Below are 24,019 nucleotides of genomic sequence, written 5' to 3'. Positions count from 1 at the left end.
GGAGACCCGAGGTTGCCTGACATGCCCTATAGTTCCCCAGGAGCTTGGGGAGCTCTGGTCTCGCAGCCCTGGCTCCCTCCGTCTGCTAATGGCACAGACTGGACTGCGCACAGGAGCTGAGCCTCACAACAGGGTGGCTGTGTTTCACGCCCTGGTTCCCTTGCCCATGCATATGCAGATACTGAAGGGTTGTGCGTTATATTTTAATAGACTCATACATTTATAATGGCAAATCTCTAAAAATCCTCTTTACAATGCAATATCATGATTTGTCATTATTTAACATGACATTTGGGGACACATCAGACATTAGAAAATGGCAATAAAATGAATGTAGAAGTGTACAGTCTAATTTTTATAAAGAACTTAAATTTTTGAGAAATCATTTTATGAGCTGGAAACACTGAAACAAATGTAATTTAAACATAAAAGCTGACCCAAGGGGGCCTGGTCCACAGAAGATGTTTATTTGATATAACAAAACAGTACAGTTAGTGTTAGACCCAACTACAAAGAGCAAGGGAATGAAAAATTTATACAATGTACATAGAAAAAAAGAAAAAAAACCAAGATGTTTACTATGACAACTCTATATTCCTAAAATAATGCTTCTAAAATTACTCAATTATTGAAATCTATATGAAAAAAAGGATGTTAATAGCGACAAAGTGCATAAAACCAAACATCGTATTTTCAACAAATTAACATACTAGGCAATTTTACTAACAATGCATGATTTTTTTGTTTACAGTATGCTCAAAATGTCTTTATACCAACAGGATAGGCAGAACATTTAATGTTTAATATCAATTACACAATATTAGCATAAGCTTCCACAACTACATAGGGACTGTTTTCCTTTGAGCCGGTAAAGTAAAGAAACACCAGATAACTTCTCAATTGAGAATTTTATCCAAATAAATGCCATATACCTTCCAGATATAAGCATATCTCTCTATATCATGTAAATGGCTTTACCCATATAAAGAAACCATACAGTTTAAGAATCATTATAAGATCAACAGCATCATGATCCAGGCTTAACAATTCCGTAGGCCAAAAAAAGTTTCTTCTTAAAAACTAGTTTTATAAATGCAGAATATATGCATGAGTAATTGCTGGTATTTTTAAGAAAATATATTGTGCAATTGTGGCTACCATGTACTGCTGGCAAAGCATTATTTTCATGTAAAACATGAAAAAAATGAGTAAAAAATTTTCAACTGCCTATCATCATGATGAAGATTTACTGCCTTCTTAAAAAAATTATATTGGCATTTCATTAAAAATAATTCAATAAGGGACAAACTCCCTCACCAAAAATAAATAAATAAAAAGGTGCATTTTAAACGACACTACAGCAATGCAGTGGTGAAATGCTGGGGAGCTGTGAATGTGCTGTGATCTGGCATTCGAAGGACATGGTAAAAAGAGCATCAGTGAAAATGAAGGAGGAAGGGGACCAAACTAAACTATCTGAGTTGGTGCAGTACTGTAGCCAGGCCTCTAAAATGAGATATAGAAAATATAAATAGACTGCTGAGCCACCAGTGTCCAAAACAACCAACAGAAACGAAACCCCACAGACAACAACAACAACTGAACACAAAAAATTAACAATCAAAGGAATGAGATTAGGAAAAGCTCAGTTAACTTGATCCAAAGCTCTGAGTAATTCTTCACCCTGCAGTAGGTTTCTGCTGCCTTGTATGGGAGCATTAACTTCACAATCGTAACTGGTCAGCTGTGGTAATCCACTCTCATCCATTGATTGCCCCAGCAGTCTACATGCTAAATCTGAAAAACAAGGAGATGCCTAATATTATTAAATTGATTAAACACTTATTGTGCAGTAGGTATTGGGTAAAATAAAACAAATTTCTAGAGGTTTTTAGCCTCCTGGGCAAACCCTCAGGTACATAAACAAGTAAGTGTAATCAAGTTTATGTCTGCTGTCAGAACGTTTATACAAAGTGTGCTCTGAAGTAAATGCCTAACCCCCGAGCTGCAGGCAGCAGACAAACGTACTGTACTTCTCCTTCCTATGTCTCTCTGTGACAGCTCTTCACTGTGTCTTTGTAGTCCTTATTGGTCTGGATCTTATTTTGCAGACCAGATTGGCCTCAAACTCACAGAGATCCACATGCCTCTGGCTCCCAAGTGCTGGGACTAAATAAAGACGAGAGCCACCACTATCTAGTCACTTTTTAATCTTTCTAAGAAACCAACATCACTGTCACTTGGGGGAAAACCTCATAAATTGTCTTTATATTCAAACTTTTCCTTGTGCTGGTTAAGAGCAGGGAGAAGGCACTAACCAGAGGGTATTAAAAAAATTGTCTTCTGCTCCATTCCATCCTGTTCACTAGATATGTATCCTTTCACTCGTTTCCAAGAAAGCGACATAGTAGGGGCACGGTCACCTGGTTGCTGCAGTAACGTTCCCTAAAAAGAATGAAGTTAATATTCAGTATGTTACATTTTTTTATAATAAAAAACTTTGCAATTAGTATATACTTAACCAAAAAGCCAGTTTCTTAAACAATCCTCTGAAATTTAATTTTTTTTCTTCTAAATAATCTTTCATGTATTTTTATAATAGCAATGACAGTTATTTCTTACCTATTAACATCACTCCCATAAAACATTCCTTCCATAAAACATAATAAGATATTGTTAATGTGTTTTGAAATACTCTCCACTCACTCTGTTCTGACAATAGGCTAGCCTCAACTATCTCTAACGCACAGTGCTTTTTTAAAAACAGTTTTAGATTTATGTTATGGTATTTTGCCTGCAGGTATGTCTGGAAACCACACGTAGGTAGTGCCAGCAGACGCCAGAAAGCATATTAGACTGGCTGGAACTAGCATTCCAGAGGGCTGTGATCCACAGTTTAGGTACTGGGATTTGCATCTAGTAATCAGTACTCTTGACTGCTGACCTGTGTCTCCAGCCCCAGGGCTTCTGTAAGAAGGGGAAATAACTTAGAGAAGAAAATTCCTCTAAATTTATCTGTCATGTTTGGTTTTGAACACCCAAATTTATTTATTAAATGTAAGTTTTTGTTTTTGTTTTTTTTTAAAAAAGCCTGATGACAGCTTTTGAAAGTACAACTTTAATATTTATTTGGAACATAGTGCACTACTCACACTTACAATTCCTGCTGCTTGAAAAAGGGAGCCATCATGTTCCATTTTTCGCTTCCTCTGAGCATTCTGCAAAGCTATTGTCTTTGGGTTTAATTCTTCTTCAGGAACAGTATTTCTGGAAAATAAAAAAATATTATATATAAAATCACTGTTGTTCAGTGGACTTATATTTTGGGAACTACTAAAATACAAGATGATTCATTTCTGTATAGTATTTTCAATTTATAAATGTTTCAGCTGGACACAGAACTACCTATATATAATTCCTGTTTGAATCCAGCTGGCTACATTTTAATTTTAAGGCTATCCTTGACTACATAATGAGGCTTTGCCTCAAAAACAGGAACAACAACCAAACAAGAGTTATGTTCATTTTAGCCTCATTTTAGCACTGGAGGATGATATGACAGGAACTTTGTAACCATTTTATAAGTGAGGAATTAAGGCCAGTTAGGTAGTTTGTTCTAAGTCCCACTGCTAATTGATTATAGCTATGGAATATGGAAGTACATCCCCAGCCTTCACATTCCTGTCTCCTCAGTGACCTTTGTATTCTGCTAGTTTGACCTCAGTACTGATCAATATGCCTGAGTTGCTGTATCTGAAATTAATATTATGCAACAAGGAACCACTCTGAAGTCAATTAACCTTGTTGTTTGTTTTGGTTTTTCAACAGAAAGCCAAATAAATGGTTAAGTCATATTCATCTATGATTAACTCCTCTATAAATGTAGGCTTTAAATTTTAAAATACTTATAAGTCATGCAGTGTATAGATAAGCTGGCTTAAAATTTTTATGCAAATATGTTATGTTCATGAAATATGTCAGTTTATCATGTAAATATCACTTCTAGCTGTACATCTATTTATTTGGTGTGTGTGCACACCACAATACCAAGTCTTGATCTTAAGCTTGTAATTCTCCTGACTCAGCTGCCTGAGAGCCAGGACTAAAGAAAGGCATACATTACTATACCCAACTGCAAATACTGAATTCACCTAAAGCCCCACACCTTTCTTTCTGGCTCAAGAAAAAGGGAGGCCTGTCCTAATGCTTCAGGGGATACAGGAGAACACAGCTCCCTGTAGTCCCAGCAGAGTCCGTCCTTCTGCTAACAGCCACAGCTCGCTCTGTCTAGACATAATGCAGAAGTCATTTTTCTTCCATTCACTAATTAGTGAAAAGTATTTTCCTTGCCTCAAATTTAAAACATGTCAAATACCATTACATATTATATACAGAAATTTTAAATATTTGCTCCAGCATTGCTTCATTCTATAGAAATGATATTGTAAGTCATGCTAGGACTCTTGGTAGATCTAATAAAGGCTTATTTTCTTTATAATAACAAACTATGTAATGAAGAATAATAATAAGTTTAAGACTTCTTGCAGTTATACACAAGATTTCAGAAAGGAGGTCTGCAAATATCCACATTTACCAATGAGAACTGAAGACCAGTCTGATTAAAAAGGAACCATGGAGCTGAAGGTTTTTTGTTTCTTTTTTTTTTTTTTTACGTTGGCTTCAAAAGTCCCAGGTTAGAGGGATCTAAGCAGGGAGACAGCTATTTCCCATTCTGAACAGCAGCTGAAGAGATGCCTCGCATTTATAGAACTTACTGGATGGACTTGATCTTTAGAGACTTTGGAAGACATCCCTCTGACCTATTTAGACAGTTGACAGGATTGTTTGAGAGAGAAAAGTTAGAATGTAACTTAGAAACTGGCTTTTGAGTGTCTGTTTTAATTCAGACAGTGAGTGTATGAAATGAACTTTATGATTTTCCTTAAAGAGTATGTCAGAAAGTTGTCTCCATTTAGAAACCACTTAACATCACAGATATATCAGAACACGGCAGAACTATGGTTCCATATAAATACCTTTGATTCAATGTGACAGATAGGTTAAGGCTCCTTGGATGAGCTTTGTCTGCTTTTTCTATGACTCTCTTTCCTGCTCTGTCTGGTGAGGCTGTCCGACTGTGAGTACCACTGTATGCTGATGCCTTAGCAGTGGTCGTTTCTTGAGGTACTTGGGTAGAAGGTGGAGATGCAATCAGTATTTTAATGTCTTCTATATTGTCCTTCGTCACTGCTTTTGATTCATCAGTGGTGGTGGCGGTGGTGGCAGTTGCGGCAGTGACAGTGATGGTAGGTTTCTGTAACTGGGTCTGCTGGAACCCTGTAACTGTGCTCACACTCGGAGGGCTTGGAGAATTGCTCTCTAATGGTGACAACTGATCAAAGGAACGTAACTGGAAATCATCATCCATTGGGATATAGGGAGCCAGCATTTCCAAGTCTAAATCAGTGTCCTTTCAAACAATAAATACAAGAGTTTTTATAATGGCCAGTCTTGTAAAAGAGAAACAAGTTCAACCCAGTCCCTTACAGTATGGAACAAGCAAGGTCACAGACGCACCTGAGCTGAAAATGGATTCTTCGCTTCTGTGTCTTCAGCAAACAGTTTTTCCACCAGTTCCAACTTGAATACATTGACCATATCGCTATCCACATCAAAGCAATACTCACTGGGACTGTTAGGCTGTGAAAAGAGTTAGGAGTGTTTACTTTTTCCTGAAGATTTCTGTTTGTTAAGAAGTTTTAGACACACGAATATTATATAAAGTTTTATCTAACTAAAAATTGCAGTTAAAAGACTTCTTTAGTTGATGCAGTGGTGCATATCTCTAATCCCAGCACTCACTCAAGAGGCACAGGCAGAAGAATCTGTAAGTTTGAGGCTAGCCTGGTCTACAAAGTGAGTTCCAGGCCAAAAAGGGAAATATGTAGAAGATATTTCATAGCAAAACCCTGTCTCAAAAATAAAATAAAATAAAATAGAACCAAAATACAACCAGGCAAAAAATGTTGTGTATCCCCATCCCAGATGTGTTTTTTCTACAAAATAACATTCACCAAATAATTCAGATCCCACAATGGTACATAATTATCCAATTAATTAGATGATATTTTCACCATCATCTCCAAATGCCTATTCTACTGGATATTTTAGAGGATACTCTGCTATGTTATGAGTTATAGACAAGAATTTCAATAATGAAATGGTAGGTGGGTAGACTGAGCATAAAACTTTACTTTTCTTCATTTTCCATTACATTTATTTATTAGATCAATGACAAAGTGAATCACACACTTCTGTGCTAGATAAAGCATCTGGGCAAAGAATACCTTCTCAATCTTGGGTCTGAGATACCATGTTGTTTAACTTACTCCTAGAGTTTTCACCCACAAGAGTTTAATGGAGAACCAGTGCTTATTTGTGTCTCACTAACCAACTAAGCTGTTCTGCTCTCAAGCACAGTGTGACCAGGGGAAAGCTCTGAAATGGAATTTGTTTTGAATTTGGAAGCAGCTGTTTATGAACTTTCTGCTCTGGTCCAACCCAGATATTAAAAACCGCTTCTGATGAGTTTTGGGTTCTATCAGTATCAGGCATTTATTCCTGACCGTTTCTAGACCATGGTACCAACCTCAGGTGAACTTTGTCTAGTGCTTCCATCAGAAGGACTTGCTGGCTGATCTTGAATCTGGGGCATGGTAAAAGAAAGTTCCAGTGACTCTGGGCTTGACTCTAATTTCAATGCAACCTCTTGATTCAGTGCAGGATCAGCACTACTTCGAAGTGGCTTTGGAGTTTCAGAGGCAGGTAATGGAGACATTGCCAGATTTATATTTAATTTCTCATTAGAAGAGGGGAACATTACATCATTATACAACGGGACATCTTCAAGTTGTTGGTCTTCAGTTTCCGTGTCTGCAGAGGAAATGTTCATCAATGTGAAGAACATCAGGATTTTAACAAAATGATATTTTCTGCTTTCTAGAAGATATGTAAATATGTAGAAGATATTTCTTTACTTGGAAAGTTTATAGGTATTACAGTGTGACCATTAAGTATAAGTTATCTTTTCAGTCCACCACTGATAGGAGTAAGACATGTACCTTCAACTTTTCTATATGCCTGATTTGAAGTAATAGTTTCCATTTTCACGTTTGCTTTTGTGCTACAGCTGCTTTGTTAAACGCTTTAGCATTTACCCAGCTGCACGTGCTGCGTTTAACTGGACTGAATGGTGCAGTGAGGTGGCTAGGAGGAAATTAAGGGGGCATCAAGAAATTCCTTCAGGATACTCTGAGCTACAATTCTCAAAAGAACATAAAAATAAAAGTGAGAAGGTGATGATATTTCAGAAACAAATATTAAACAGAATATTTTGAGGAGACTATTTAAAACAGAACACGTAAGCATCATTCAAAGGGTTAAGCCAAGAGAGGAGACAGAATGCCGCTGAACCAGCAGACACAATGGAAGAGGTGGACAGCGTAACTAAGCACTTGCCATCGCTGCCGAAGTCCAGTGATATGATCGTGTCCCCAGCCGCTGGAGCTAGCAGAGTCAGGGCATCGGGTTCTTTCTTAAGCTTGTCGAAGAGGCAGCTCGTGTCCTCAGATTCCACTTTGGTGAACAGCTGGGTCATTTTCATATCTGAAGATTCAACTGGTTTGAGGACAGATTCTGTTTGTTGAAGGGAGAAAATCAAGTCGTGCTGAATAATACCACTGTCAAAAAAAAGAGATTAGTATTTATAAAGAGCACTTGAAACAATGACAGTAGGGGGACTATAAAATATGATTTATATAGTAAAAGCATTTTAACATTCCTCGAGATGAATCATCTTTCATGCATACTTGCAACATTTCTTTTATCCCCCCAGTACTGAGGATTGAGCCTAAGACTTTGTTCATGCTAGGCAAGTGTTCTACTATTGAGAAATATTTATTGTTTTAAAACACCAATATGAAGATAAAAACAAACGAAATTTACTAATTAAAATATTCAACTTATTTAAATTGAAACAGCATTGAGAATAGAGGCGATGACGAGAACATCTACAGTTAAAGTACGTGGAGGACACAAGCAGAGAGGACTTCTGTGCTGATGCTACAATGAAAGAGGCACAAAATAACTGTTCAGCATGAATACGCAAGGCACATCTACAGATAATCTTAGAATACCATAATGGCTCCAGTCTTAATGAGGGGGATCATGTTTTCTTGGTGGAAGTAATATGGTGATGTCATTCACAGGATAGGAAAGAAGAAAGAGAAATGATGAAAAGTCCACTCAGCTTCATGTCTGCATCAAGGTCTTCCAGTTAGCATATTAATGTTCAATGTATGAAATGAGGCTGAGCACAAAGATGAACGCATAAAACACTGTCTTCAAGCAGTTTATAATTCAATAGGAAACAGATAAACAATTTCAATATCCTGTGATCACTACTACAATGAAGAAAGGATGTTTCACAGAAAGGCTAATAAGCAAAACTTGGGATCAGTAACAATCATGAGGGAGACAAGAAAAATAATTTTACATAAAGGCAAAAATCACAAGAGAACTCTTTGTGATTAGAAGTGGTAAGGCATTATTAAGTTTGATCCTAGCACTAAATATTCCCCTGAAAGAAACAACAACAAAAACAAGTTTTAAGATGCCCCCCTAAATGGCCAAAGTGGGGTAACTTGGATTTGGTGGCATCTATGAAAGTTGTGCTGGAAACTTCTGGTGCAGCCCTGCAGTCCCACAGAGTAGGTAAGCTATGAACTCAAGGCTGGACTGGTTTACAGTGAGTTCCAGGCCAGTCAAGCCTACTCAGTGAGACAGGGTAAAGAGTATGGAACGTAAGAAAATGACCTAACCACAGGAGAGCGCTCTGTCTGGCCAGCAGATTAAAATGTTTCGGTAATGAAGAGGAATTGAACTGAAATAACTTAGAGTTCATAAACAAAGAATGAAGCCCAGGTCACATTATACAGCCTGTCACAAAGATGGTCATTTAACCTTCACTAGAATCTTCTTGGGAAACTGAACTAGGAAAATTGATCCATAGACTGATAAACGAATGATATTATTTTGTGGGATCACTGGAACAGCTAGCTTGAGAAGATGGGTCAGGATATAGATCATAATGCAGTAGAAAAAGATAAAAACAAAACAGTTTTTATTTATTTATTTTTCTTTTCAAGACAGGGTTTTTCTTTGTAGCCTTGGCTGTCCTGAAACTCACTCTATTGGCCAGATTGATCTTGAATTTATGGAGATCCACCTGCCTCTGCCTTCCAAGTGCTGCGATTAAAAATGTGCACTACCACTGCCTGCCAATTTTCTATCTTCTTAATAAAGGCACAGTAAATCCAAAGAGTTACCACTTTCTCTCATAAAAGTGTCTCTTTCCAAGCTTACCTTACAACATAATTCACACACACAATGCACTGTGGCTGAGAGTTCTTCGTATTATATATGACAGTTGCTTGAGTCTCAACCCAGACATATCCACCTCTTTTTGCAAGCATCCTGTACTGTCCTGTGGTGACTTGTCCTTTAGTAAACACTAGGGATAAGAAAGTACCACAAAGAAAATGTAACTGAATTTTCCATCAAATAAGTGTCAAGTGTAGATTGTTACATTTTGTTTTATTTAAAGACAGGATTTATCTGTGTAGCCCTGGCTGTCCTTAACTCCCTATATAGACCAGGCTGGCCTCGAATTCACAGAGAACCACCTGCCTCTGTCTTTCCAGTGCTGGGGTTTTGGGGTAGGTAAGGGTAATGGTATGTGCTACCATGATTGGCTGGATCACTGTTTTATTTTTAAAAGGAGAGATATTTAAATAATATCTTTTATTATTTAAAACACTGTGACTGTTTAAGCTCACAGAGAAGCCCAAACACAACTGAAAATAAACCTCAAAGTAAAACTCCTACCTTACTGAAAAAGAAGAAAGCCAGAAGTGAAGGACAGGGTGACTGCGGTTCCTTTAATGATGTATGGTTACAGTCAGACTAGAGACTAGGCACAAGCTCATTCAAGAAAATGGTACAACTATTTCCTCAAGCATCAGAGAAGAAACTATTCTACAGAAATTTGAATGTATAAGTTGTTATCATACTGTAGTCTTCCAGCAATTCGTGCAGTCTAAATTGATTCCTGACTGAGGAGAATGCAGTAAATCAGCCATGATAATGCTATCGTGAGTACCTATGCTCTGACTACAGTTTGGGCAAATCACACTAATTCAGTGATATTCAATTTGAAAGTTTTTTAGGTCCAGATTAAACAGGCCAGTGAGAAATTATGAACTTTAACTTACTTTGGGATCTTAGACTTCATCTGAGAAAAACCCCAGAGACTTAGCATATGTCAAGAGTGTCAGATATTAATTATATGTGTGTAATACTCATTCCACTCACTGATTCACGGAACACATGCTCTGACTACCTTCTATTGACCAGCCATCGATTTGACAATATGTGTATGGAGATAAACTATCATATTTGACTTTTATTTAGTTCTGTATTTAAAATTCTAGGGAAGCTTTATGTATTATTAAGTGAATGGCTGTAACAAAACAGTAATTTCATGATCAAGATGTCTTAGGAAGAATCTGGAGACTGGGTGGCAATTTTAACTAGAAAGTTAGAGATACAACAGTAGAGACTGCAGGGCTTAAAGCAGTGCGACTACCTCCTTGAGTTCTTCTATTGTACTTACTGTCATGATGAGTTTTGGTCAGATGATCAGAGTCCAAAGCATGATAATATTCATAAATTGAACGGCCCAAAAGTTCTTCTGGCTCATAACCCATCAACTCAGTAATCCTGTTACAAAACAAAACAATATTCTTCTTCACTTAATAAGTTTGAAACGCACCTGTAACAATTCTATACTTAGTATAATAGCCAGACTCTCTGTGTCATTTAGATCCATCCTTGATATTTGACTCTTATCCCTTTTACCCGAAATAATGACCTGTCTTAAAAAACTTATTATACATACTATAGTTGTGAAAGCAAGATATTAATAAATACTGATAATGCAAATTAAATGACAAAAGTTCCAAAGATAGTCACAATTAGCTTCAAATAAAGTTTAAATCTCAAGCAGTATTTTTAATACAGCTAACCTGTTTACCTTACACTTTTTAAGCCCACTGGCAAGGCCTCACTTTAAAAGCTCCATTATTATTAAGCCAAGGACATTCATACTAAAATGAAAATTAAAGGAATAACCATTGTTATGCTTTAGAGGATAAGTCTTTTACTTGTCTTTAATATTAATTTTATGAGAATCAATTTCAGATGAAAGAATGGCATCTAATTGAGTATGGTCTGAAAACTAATTCCAGTAGCTTGTCTGGTCCCTGACAGTTCTTTTAGGGAGGGAAACTCGAGCTGATACCACATGAGCCTTCAGGAAACCATGAAGACACACTTTATGAGAAAGGCAAGGCTGTACTCCATATACTATGCCAACTACAAACGTTTTCCTCTAAAATCTTTCTGGGAACAAACATGAAGCAAGTGTTAGACTGCTAGGCTTAGACTTCAAGGGACTTTTTTTTTTTTTTAAACTGAGGTGCTGATAAAGATATCATAGAATGGGCATAAGCAAGGTATGCTCACAAGAGTATATTAAATAATATAGCTTGTACTGTCCCAGTTTAAGATCTGCCAACAAAACAGATTTTTAAAAATTTTAAAAACATGAATCAAACTCGTACTTCTTCACTAAGGGACACACCAAAACACATCAACACTAGATGGCAGTGCTACAAATAAAAATAAACTGCTTTAAAAATACTTGTTTTCCCCTCCATTCAAGAATGGCAGTAGGGACAGAATCTAGGAACTCACAAATGCTAGACAAAAGCCACCTCCACCCCCGTCCTCTTTGTGCTGGTAGTGAGTGATAGAGCTGGGGCCTTGTGCATGCTAGGCTTTCTGGTTAATTTTTTTTTCTAGAAACCTCTTGCATCAACCCCTCAGAATGAAGACATGGAAAAAAATTGCCCAATTATGAAAATCTTTCAGTCATTTCTATTATCTAGGGCCACCAAAATGGGCCAGCAGGTAAAGGTACCTGCTGCCAAACAAGACAGCATGGGTTCAGTCTCTATGACCCATGTGGTGGAAGGAAAGGACCGACTCTCACTGTCCTCTGTCCTCTACCTTTGGGCTAGGGCACACGAGCCCATGCATACAGTCACACACTCCACCACTGAGTGCGTGACTGCATCCGGCCCTAAAAACCTGTTCGGATTGCTCTTATATAGTTTTATATGTTTAAATGAAACGCCTATAAAATGAACTATTTCCCACTAAGCACGTTTCTAGCACTCCTGTAGATATGGAAACGCAACCTTCTGGTGTACTTGCCACTACTTATGCAAGAGAAGGGTAAACAGTGCTAGGTACATGTTCTAGGAATCAGGGGAATTACACTCCTTATCCAAGAGAGGAATGATAAGGTGAGAGACTGATTCTTACAGGGTATGTACACATTCAGTGTAAAAGAATAGAGAAAAGAAGTTTACAAAAACCAGGAAGTTTGCATTTCAGGAAGAAGTTACAGCACAAAAATAAATGCATAGAATAGGTGGTAGAGTCTGATGTGGCTATAGTATAGGCAATGGAGGGAAAGAATTCAGGAGATGCAGGCAAGAGGATTGGATAAATGAAGATTATGCATAGAGTCTTAGGACGTCTTGACTTAACCACACATCAACCAGTGTTTCTCAATTTAAGGAATGTTTACTATTAAAGGACACTGAGAACTCAAAATGGAAATACCAGACAGTTTCCTGGTAGACTGACTTCATGTATTTTGGGGGAAGCAAGAAAAAACAGACCAAAGAGAACTACACTGTAATTCAGTACCAAAAGAAACCAGAAAATAGTTTCCGTGCTAGGTATTGATCCTCAGGCCTTGTAAACACTCTGTAAGCACTGTACCAATCACTTCTCCAATTCTTACAAAGTTGTTCTTAGTGTGTTCTAAAGCAACTGTGTAGCATTTGTCCACATCTTGCATCTTAAGGGGAGGAATCATCATTTCCATGAACACAGTAAATATTTAAATATATGTGCCAAATGATTATACCTGTACTTTACTAAGTGGAATAAACAGCTATTTGCGGATAGTCTTGATATTAGAAGTTTAAACGTCATTGTGTTTTCTTTATTTGCTTTGTATGAGTGCATGTGTGTGGGTCCATGTCACAGCAAGAAGGTAGAGGGCACAGGACAGAGTGTAGGAGTTGGATTTCTTCTTCAACCACATGGGTCCCAGAAGTTGAACTCATGCTGTCAGGTTTGGGATCAGGTGCCTTTACCTGCTGGCCCTTGGTGGACCAGGATGTTAGAAATATGATGTAAGATATTCTTAAAATTGAGCAATTTTCTTCCATGCTGAGAATGACTCTGTTGGGCTATATAGAAGCAAGAAGCTCCTAGAATATACATTTAACCAGAAAACAAGAGTCTCCTGGTGTGAGTGAGTTATCTTCAGGCTGGCTGTCCTTTAACTGATGTCATGATCATTGTATGCATTTCTGATAGAACCAGAGGGGAATGCCACAACCTTTCTCATTTTGACTCCTTTGCTTTCCTTTCTCTCCAGCCTGCCCTAGTCTATTCTACAGACGTTTAAAAATAGATGAGCCTTTCATTTCCACTACACCTTTACATTCTGGCAATAAACACCATAATATAGTTCTTAGTTTTTCTCCCTTCCTGGTATTAAAATTGACACCAGTATTAAGTATACTGGACCTAAAACAAACTCCTAAAGGCCTCACAACAGATTTTTTGAGGTCTGACCCTTCTAGGTAAAGACTGCCAGTTTTACATCAATTAAGTACCAGAAAGAAATCCAATATTGTGCGACTTTAGTCAGGGCTCTGTCAATACTTCTTTGTCTAAAGCATGAGGAATTATCAAAATGCTAAGAACTTAAAATCGGTGTTTTGATAAAATCATTACACCAACTACCTCAAACGGGATGGGAGGTAAGAAAGTTATGTGCTTTCTGGTTGTAGTGGCATATGCCTGTAATCCACAGGGATAGAGGCAGGTGATTTCTGTGAGCTGGAGGCCAGCCTGGTCTACAGGGAAAGTTTCAGAATATCCAGGGCTGTGTACTCTTTCTCAAAAAACAAAACAGAACACCCTAAGCAGCTAACCAACTAAACAAACAGAGAGGTGATCTGTGAGAGGACTGATGTATGTGTTCACCGTTCTCTAGGGAGCAGGGTCAGAACTTCAGTTGGCTACACAATCTCTGTCTGTAACTAACAGGCTGTACAGCTTGCAGCAAAAAAGGGCCAACAAGACAGCAGCAGAATACACACTACGACATTAGCATGTTCAAGGAATATTGCCTAAGAAGATGCTCTTAGGCATCCTCTTAAGAGTGAGTGTATGCGGGGTTGGGATTTAGCTCAGTGGTAGAGCGCTTGCCTAGGAAGCGCAAGGCCCTGGGTTGGTCCCCAGCTCCGAAAAAAGAACAAAAAAAAAAAAAAAAAAAAAAAAGTGAGTGTATGCAAAGGCACAAGACATTCAAAACGAACACGGAACTCTTGGTTAGGAGTGTTTGGGACCATATCCAGATGGGTGATTCTCCTACCTCCTGATTAACTTGGTGAACTGAGAAGGGACTAGACAGTAAATACCTTTCCTCAACATTTTAATACATTTAGATTTAACTGCACATGATAGCAGGCGTTCATATGTAGTCCAGGTCAGCTTTCTTGTCTTATCTTCCCAAGTGTTAAGATCACAGACATACAATACCACACCCAGAACATACTATCTTTTGATAAATAAAAAATCTCCTTCCCACCTATAATACTACAAGAAGCAACGGATGCATTTCTAACAAGAGAATGGCACGATCTGATCCTCACCTTGGGAAGCCTTTAGATACAAAGGATATACAAGTAAAAAGGCACAAATCTGTTGGCAGAAATGGAGCTTAAGAGTTTATGGTAACAATTCAGGCCAAAAGTAATGAAATAAAGAATTTACTGACAGGAGCACAAGGTAGATACAATGGGAGAGACAGTCAAACAGTGCATTTATAATATTTACCACAAACTGCACTTAGTCAGGTTTCAACAATGCTATGTCAACAACATTAGGAATCACCAGAGGAGCAGCAACTTACGCTGTCTGGGAGCAGGAGAGTAGTAGCAGGAGTATTCATTCCATTATTCAGAAAAGGATGTGGACAGAAACATTAGGTTGGCAATTACACACAAGTAGTAACAGACTTGGGAAATGGTAACAGGCGTGGAATGGAAGGTGCTCAAGGAGAGCATGTAGGTTAAAGACCAACTGTTGTTGCCTACTCTACAGAAGCTGTGTATTTTTAAAAGTTACTTTCTCAATTTAAGCAAAATTCCCTAAAACAAAAGAACTTCCTGATTTTTGTGTTCACTGCTTGCACAGTACCAAGGCAAGAAGTCAGTGCCTTTTGCACATTGGACAAGTGATCCACCTGACTTACATCCCTAGCCCTTTAAAATGTTCTTTTGAGACAGCTGACTTAGAAATTACCTTCCTCCTGTCTCAGTCTCCCCATAGCTGACATTACAGAAGTATACCACCAGATGTGGTCAAGAATTCATCTTAATAGATTTTGTATAATAGCTAAGTATAGTATTTATAATACAAAAGCTAATCTTACATTTTTGGATTCTAGTATGCATCTTCAATATTAAGCTTTATGAACACATCAATTAAGTTTTTACTACAGTGAGGTAAAAAAATTTAAATCTAAATTTTAAAAATATAAAATAGTTAATTTACCTTTCATCACAGTAAGAAAATTTCATATCGAGGCTGTGTCGACTGAGAAATGTCTTGCTGTCTAAAGGAATTTCAATGTTTGATGGATGAGGAATGGGTTCACAAATCAGCACCAAGCATGTCATAGGCGGTTTCTTGTAGCCACACTGGGGCTGGTTACTGCTGGTATCATACACATGAATGTGGCCTGTGCAGTGCAGCACCTGTGAGTAAGAAAATAAGCAGTTACCTTTTTAAAATGAAGAGGAGAGGGGAGCTGGAGAGATGGCATTGCAGTTAAACATTAAGAGATAATGAGATATTCTTAAGAAGGCACTGTGAGGTAGGATGCTAGATGAGCCAGAGGTTTGAATGCTGACTGTTTTTCCAGAGGACCAAGCTTTGATTCCTAGCACTCACATGGCAGCTTACAAGCATCCTATTTCCAGAGGATCTGACACCTTCTTCTCATCTCTTAAGGCACCAGGCATGCATGCACTGATATATACATGGAGGCAAAACATCCATGCACATAAAATAGAAACTAGGGATCACTTATAATCCAGAATATGGATCTAATGCCCTCTTTTGGCCTCTGCAAACACATACACTTACATATATCCAATTAAAACACTAAAATACACACAGACAAACATACATACACACACATGTTTTTAAAAAGAGGTCTCTTTATATTAAGTCTAGGCTATCTTTCCTTCTTCACTAATCTGGTCATTTCAGTTGATTTTGCTCTGGTAACTATGGTTCAACACTGAACAAGAAAATGAAACTGAATATTAGAATTTAAATACTAGTTGGTAAAGCCAACTAATAAGTTAGCTTGGTAGAGAAATACCGTATTTCCAATAATCTATGTTTATATCTCAAATCGGCAAATTATTATACTATTTTGAATGGAGATTACATATACTGGATATAAATGCAAACATGCAAAAGGGAACAATTATACCTTTTCCTTCACAACTTCTATCTGTATGTATGTGTGCACGCTGTGTGTGTACCTGGTGCCTGAAGAGGTCAGAAGAGGATACTACATGTTCTGGAATTGGAGTTACAGATGACTATGAGCTGACACAGGTTCTTGGGACCAAGGCCAGGTGCTTGGCAAACAAGTGCTCTTAATTACTAAGCCCTTTCTCCATTCCCCTCATAACTCTAAGCAACTCATTTGGAGGGGTTATGTTTATTTGTTTTGCTTTCTGAGTGGAACTTGCTGTGTAGATAAGGCTGCCTTCAAATTTGTAGCAGCTGTTTTTCTGCTTCCCAAGTGCTAGGGCCAGCTAACTTTCAGCACTCCTGATGAAAGCTCTTAATACTAGCATGTAAGTGTATAGGTTTATTTATCTATAAATCAAGCCATACTCAGTTTGCTTACCTTCCACGTTGCTGACTTGATGTTCATCGTCCTCCCCCGGCTTGTTAGGGTACATTTCATTCTGAGAAAAAAGCTTCGCTGTGTGTTTTGTTCTTTCCCCTTTCTCACTGGGCCTAATGAAAGCAAGAAAGAAAGTTTTTTTCCTTTTCTTTTTTTTTTTGGAGCTGGGGAACGAACCCAGGGCCTTGCACTTGCTAGGCAAGTGCTCTACCACTGAGCTAAATCCCCAACCCCAAGAAACAAAGTTTTAAGTCCTAGCTAAACATAGAAATCTGTTAAAATGAGAGCAGCAAAGTGAGGACCTCAGCATTAACACAAGGATTTGCTCCCTCTTCACCCACTCCCACACATGGTGGGTCTGACAGCTCCATCCAGTGAGAGCAGTTAAAGACCGCAGTGATTCCCTGAACTGTGGGAGGAGCCCACACTTTACATGATTAATTTACTCATCTGTGCTGGTGAGTTCGGTCCAAGTAATGAAAATAAAAAAATGGTATAAATTTACCCTGTTAAGTGTGCTGTCGGTATATAAGGATGTCCCCCTAGAAAGAACCTGAATAAATACTTCAATGTCTTTTACCAATTGTGATAACTCAATTTTGAATAAGCAGCAATGTGTTTATAGACCTTTAAAAATGCCAGCTTACCTTTTGTAAGTGAATAGCATATGTGTGTATGAAAACCAGGCAGAATTCTATCAGAAGTTACAGAAATCAGCCATAATGGTCCATGTCAGCACTCTCACTAGGGAGGCTGAAGGAGGAGGATGGAAAATTCTAGGCCAACTTGAGCTACATGAGACCTTGTTTACGATTTAAGATTACAAAATTAGGGGCTGGGAATGTAGTTTAATGGACAAGTATTTCCTTAGTACATACATGTGGGTCTAGGTTTGATCCCCAGAACCACGAAAAGAAAAAGTCACAGAAATAAAGCAGAGAAAAATCAATTCAAGTCTAATTTAGTCCTAATGCAAAACCTCATAACTAAAAAATTAAATTACATTTAGATGGCTCTGAAACAGCATCTTGATTTCCTATTTTCATTGCTTAGTCTGGTTCAAAACAAATGCTTCACTTATTTGAAATGTCCAGAGAAGATGGACTGAAGGTTGCTCAGGACTGAATTTATGGAGATTGTTCATCAGATGATAGATGGATGAAAGCTAAAGATACAGAACTTCTTTTTTGAGAGACAATGACATTTTCTAAAATGGCTGAGTGCAATGGTACATGCCTTTAATCCCACCATTTGGGAGGCAGAGGTAGGTAGCCCTCTATGAGTTCAAGAACAACTTGGTCTACTTGGAGTCCTAGGCCAGGCAAGGCTACATAGTGAAACCCTTCCTCAAAAGAAACACACACAATAAAACAAGACAGTTTTAAAAATAAAGTCTATGAATATACTAGAGAAATTATTGAAATTTATCAATTGGTTACATTTTAAGATATATAAAATGGAAGTATTAGGAAAACAAAACAAAACACAAAATATCCATTGTTCAGGACCGAGTATGTTTACTGTGAGTGATGCAGAGACCAATAATTAGATGCAATGCCTTTAAGCATGTAATAGTTACATCCAGTAGGGTCAATAGCAATGTAATACAAAGCAGTTAAGGCTTAATAAGAATGTTTTCAGAGAGCAGAGACAGAGGGAATTAAGAAAAAAAGACCAGTATACTCTGTTTAAGAATTCGTATTAAAAACAAACTGTTAAAAGTCTCTGTAATTCAACAAGGATTTCAAGAGTTACAGAATTCTCATAACTTTTTAAAAAAAATTATTTATGTGCATTGGTATTTTGTTTGCATGCCTATGGGAGTGTGTCAGATCTTGGAGTGTCAGGCAATTGTGAGCTGCCATGAGGATGTGGATTTGAAGTGGGGTCCCGGCGGAAGAACAGTCAGTACACCTAACCACTAAGTCATCTCTCCAGTTCCTCTTACTTCTCTGCTTGGCTGACTTGAAATAGTTAACATAAACCAAGATGGCCTAGAAATCAAGAGATCTGCTTATACTGCCTCCTAAGTGCAAGGATTAAAGGTGTGTACAACCACATGTGGTCCAAGACAACAGAATACTTCCAACTATAGTCTCAAGTTACTGAAAACATCCTTAGAAGTTAAAGTACCATTGTGCTCTTAAAATCTTGGCCATGCCTCCACCTTACCTCTTTGGGGCATTAAAACAGCCTGAACCCAAACTGTCACTATGTATCCATAATCATCTAAAATCTTATTACCTGTCATTTGTATTATAACTTGCTTTAATATTGCATTTTTACTTCTAATTGTCTTGGTCTTTATAAATTATTGTTCCATTTTGTCTACTCATGTATGTAATTAACTTATTAATTCATATAATTACTTATGAAGTCAATGAGTTTTTAAAACTTTTGTGAATTTTCTAAAATGTAGAATAACAGTTTTAACAACAAACAGAATTTACATTAAATGTGAAATAACATTTTCTCTTAAATCATTACTAAAAAAATAAAAGTAGTAACAATATCTGACTGAAAAAAAATGACCTGTCATATTAAATCAAACAATAGACTTTTCTTCTCACCATTTCTGTGTGTAAGCATTTCTCTCATTTCCTCATGGTCACATGGATGAGTAAAATCAAACACACTGTGTCCAGTTAGTTCAAACTGCAAACACATTAAAAAAATTAGATCTATATCACATAATCATAAAGTACCCATAAGTGCTCTTCATATGTGATGACTTTACCTGAGTCAACCCCATGTATTTGTTCACGTTATCAGAAATGTAAATCATGTCACCATCATCTGTTAGCACCATAACAAAGCCATCCAGGGCTTTCAGATAAAAGCAGTTCATCTGTGCTTTCATTTCATCTTCAATGTCAAGATCACCTGTAAGGGCACATGTGGAAAGAAACAAAATAAGGTTTTCTCTCAGATACTTTAAAATATCTATAGTACATATATTTATTTCTATATATTTTCTAGTTGTTTTACGTAATTGTTTAAAATAAACAAATTTGCAAACAAGCAGATCACCAAGGGAGTAAAAAAGGATATTTTTAAAAGATAGGCTATGCCTTTATACCCAGTCCTAAAAAGGAAGAGGAGGATTGGTCTCTGTGAGTTCAAGGGACCCTAGATACAGATCAGCCAGGGCTACATGGTGAGACCCTGTTGACAGAGAGGGGGAGGGAATGAGAGAGGGAGGGAGGGAGGGGGAGAGAGAGAAGGAGGAGGAGGAGGAGGAAGAGGAGGAAGAGGAGGAGGAGACAGACACAGAGTAGAGAGGAGGGAATGAATGGAATGAGGCTTTAAAAGCAAGTAAGAAAAAAATGCTGTCATGTGGAAGAATCAAGAATATATTCTACAGAACATAACAATGACGACTTTACTGGGTTATAATATCTATTCACTGAACATGCTATAAAGTACCAGGGGCTATAGAGTTAATGAATTTTTACTTATGTGTTTAAAAATAAAGGGTAAACCAAAACAACTTACAGTTACAAAAAGGATTATTCCCACCACTAAGCAAAGCCAAGCCTGATAAAGGAGTAAAGACTACTGAAAGACATAATTAGGTACTTTAAAACAGCATTGTGTGGGGGTCATGCTGGAGGCATGGCTCAGCAGTTAAGAGCACTGGCTGATCTTTCAGAGGACCTGGGTTCAATTCCCAGCACTCACAATTGTCTGTAACTTCAGTTACAAAAAATCCTCTTCTGGCTTCTGCAAGCACTAGGTATGCAAGTACTGAAGGCAAAAACGCTCACACACATGCACTAACAGCTGAATTCATGTGTTTGAAAAGGGCAGCATTATGGGGCCAGAGAGACAGCTCCACATTTAGGAATGCTTGCTGTTTAATTGACAGGACAACATTTGGACACCAGCACCACATTAGGTTGCTCATCAATACCTGTGACTCTAGCTTTAAAGGACCTGATACCCTCTTCTTGCCTCCATAGGCCCCTTCATAAAGGCATATCAATATGCGCACAGGGCACGGGGATGCATTCTCCTCTGTCCCTCTCCCTCTCCCTCTCCGGGAAGTACTGTAGCCTCCTGCTAAAAGGAACTTCTAGATGTTCATAATTTCTAATTTTCAGGTCTCTTACGCTTTAGCAGAACTCACCAGCATCCAGAAGTTTCCTCACACGTAAGTAACTGATGGTGAGCCTCATAACAGAAGCTTTATCAAGATGGGAGCTCACGTTGTGGGGAAGTGGCAACTGATGAGCAAGCTCATAAAAAACTTCAGACTCTTTGCTTCGCCGAGATCGCGCTGCATCTCTAGACTTTTCTTTTCGACGTTCAGAACTCATCCTACTTAACGAGGGGGGGGGAGGGGGAGGGAGGGAAAGGGAGAGAGAGAAATATAATTTATATATTAGTTTGTCTTAAATAAAACTAATTTTGCATTTTTCTGTTTACTGTATAAATAAAGATTAGAAGAAGTCATGTAAAATTATTATATAGGACTTGTATGGAACATGAACAAAATACTACATCAGATAGCTTTTATATACAAATTTCAGATTATTGAAAACATAATAAATTCCTTTAAAATGTCTAAGCCTTTAACATTTCCAAAGTAGATGTTTTCACCCCCAAATTTACAGTAGCTTATGTATCTAATACCTCACAATCATTCCAAAGTATCTCAGTATAGAAAAACCCTAAATAAATTTGAAGAAACTAAAGTGTATGATATAATAGTTTGAGAAGAGGTAATAAATTTACGGGCAGGTTAAGACACTGGTAGCTGTGCATGATTTGATTAGTTTCTTTTGACATCAATACCTTCCCCACCTACAGCAGTCATTAACCGTGCAATGGAGTTACAAAATGTTTCAACAAACCTCAATGTTTTGTGTGAGTACAACTACTTGTGCTAGCCACATTTGTACATATTGTGGGGCACATGTGGTGTGTAGGTCACTGGTTGGATACACCTCGTTGTAGAGCAATTTGACTCAAGAATCTTAAGATTTTAAGTAGGGCTATTAAGAAGCTTGTCACAAACGGGGTTAAGTCTAATACACTGCATACAGGTACAAGTTCTAAAGAAAAGAAAAATCACTTGGAGCTACTTATATAAATGAATCACTATATTCTATAATAAAAATATTGAGGCCATATGAGACTGCCATAAATCAACAGTTTGAAAAATTTTTAAGTACATTAAAACTGCCTTGTTTTTCTCACTATTGATAATTTGAACTTTGTAGTGAAATAGTTTCAAAACTCATTTCAATTTATAATACTCTGGAAGGGAGGTAAGAGAGATAGCAGAGATCCACTGGGTTACAATGGACACTAACAAATGTTGTATACACACACACACACACACACACACACACACACACACACACACACACACACCCCGACAGGGTTTCACTTATATACCTCTGGCTGGCTTGGAACTTGCAATGTAGTCCAGGCTTGCCTCCAAGTCACAGAGATCCATCTGCCTGTTCCCAAAGTCTGGGATTAAAAACATGAACCATCACACCAGGCACATTTTTCTTCTTTTAAATTTGTGTGCAGTGGTGGCTGTGGGAAGCAGCACATTACTTGAATGATCAGCGATCAGCCTGGATTTTAAATCAGGCTAGGTGCAGAGAATCTTATAAGCAAGTTGAAACACTTAGCTATCCTCCCTCACAACTTAACAAATCTAAACCACCGAAAAACAGCCACTCAAACGAAATACCTGACAGAAAATTTTTGAAAAAAGTTTTAAGGATTTTAGAACCTGAACTGCCTACTTAACTACCCCCAGGAAGGCTCTGTATCAGTCAGTCATTTACCACAGGATAACTGTAGGATTCACAAAGAATTTTTTTTAATCAGACCCAGAAGTCTAGGTTCCAGAGACAGATCCTGTACTACCTCTTACCTTAGCTTGCAATCATGAGCTGTGCAGATTTGCAGCATGCAAAGTACTATATCTCTGCAAATTACCAACTCCATCCATGTTGTTTTTAGGTACAGATCAAGTGAAATTCTGCTTCTTCTATGTCTATTTGAGGTGGTTTTTCAGCCAAGTATATAAAGTCTTGTCTTTTGAATAAATTGCTTACCAATTTCTACAACTATTCTAGATAAAACAGAAACTAATAAAATAGCTAAATCTTTTAGCACTGTGGTTTCTGTTTAAAAAATTATCAGGCACTACACATAAAACTAAAAAAAAAATCTTTAAATTATTTTTTACAGAACTCCAGAAAGTATTTTAAACCATTGCCTTATTAAGTTTACATACAAAGTTTGGAATAAATTTGTTGTTTTACAAAGAAACCCCATTATTCTTTAGGTTAAGAAGACAAAATAAGTACAGATGGGTTAGGACATCTATTTGTGTCATCTATTTAATTACACCAAAAAACCTGTTAACTTTCTGATTATAAAAAGATGTGGCTTTACCAGCTGAAATTAGGGGCTCACCCTGCTAGCGTGCTTGCTGTTCTTGCAGGTAACCAGAGTTCTGTTCCCAGCTCCTGCAGCAGACAAATCATAGCTGCCTGTAACTCTAGCTGCACAGGAGTCCAACACTCTCTTCTAGCTGCCACAGGTGCTTGCACATATGAACACACATGTATGTGCATATATACATAAACACAATAACGTCTTTTTTAAAAGGAATTAAAATTATGAAGACTGAGGCAGGAAAGAGCAAGTTTGCTGTTAGCCTGAGCCACAGAGCAAGAAGATGTCTCAAAACAAATAAACAAACAACAAAAAACCGTAAAGTTAAATCATAACATTAAAAATATTGGCAGATGACTAGACTTATTCCTAAAATAGTTCATGTATAAA

At 37.6% G+C, this 24,019-nt stretch overlaps 1 protein-coding gene across 2 annotated transcripts; it reads right to left on the bottom strand.

Annotated features, from left to right (window-relative positions):
- Window positions 1-446: 446 nt before the first annotated feature.
- Window positions 447-21,529, bottom strand: Hif1a (hypoxia inducible factor 1 subunit alpha). Of its 2 annotated transcripts, none has more exons than XM_032907940.1 (14): window positions 21,333-21,529; window positions 19,941-20,086; window positions 19,774-19,858; window positions 17,204-17,316; window positions 15,829-16,031; window positions 10,733-10,839; window positions 9,424-9,571; window positions 7,519-7,739; window positions 6,650-6,933; window positions 5,578-5,700; window positions 5,037-5,470; window positions 3,153-3,267; window positions 2,319-2,445; window positions 447-1,797 (listed from the first exon to the last, which is right to left on the bottom strand). In XM_032907940.1, exons 1-14 carry the CDS (start codon window positions 21,520-21,522, stop codon window positions 1,646-1,648), a joined length of 2,448 nt encoding a protein of 815 aa, XP_032763831.1. In that variant the 5' UTR covers window positions 21,523-21,529; the 3' UTR covers window positions 447-1,645. The 2 variants fall into 2 exon arrangements, with proteins under 2 accessions (XP_032763831.1, XP_032763832.1); XM_032907941.1 differs by having other exon boundaries at window positions 3,159-3,267; window positions 21,333-21,522.
- Window positions 21,530-24,019: the final 2,490 nt, after the last annotated feature.

The sequence above is a fragment of the Rattus rattus genome, chromosome 7 (genome assembly GCF_011064425.1).
Source record: "Rattus rattus isolate New Zealand chromosome 7, Rrattus_CSIRO_v1, whole genome shotgun sequence".
Lineage (NCBI taxonomy): Eukaryota > Metazoa > Chordata > Mammalia > Rodentia > Muridae > Rattus > Rattus rattus.
This window is presented reverse-complemented; position numbering and strand designations above follow the sequence as displayed.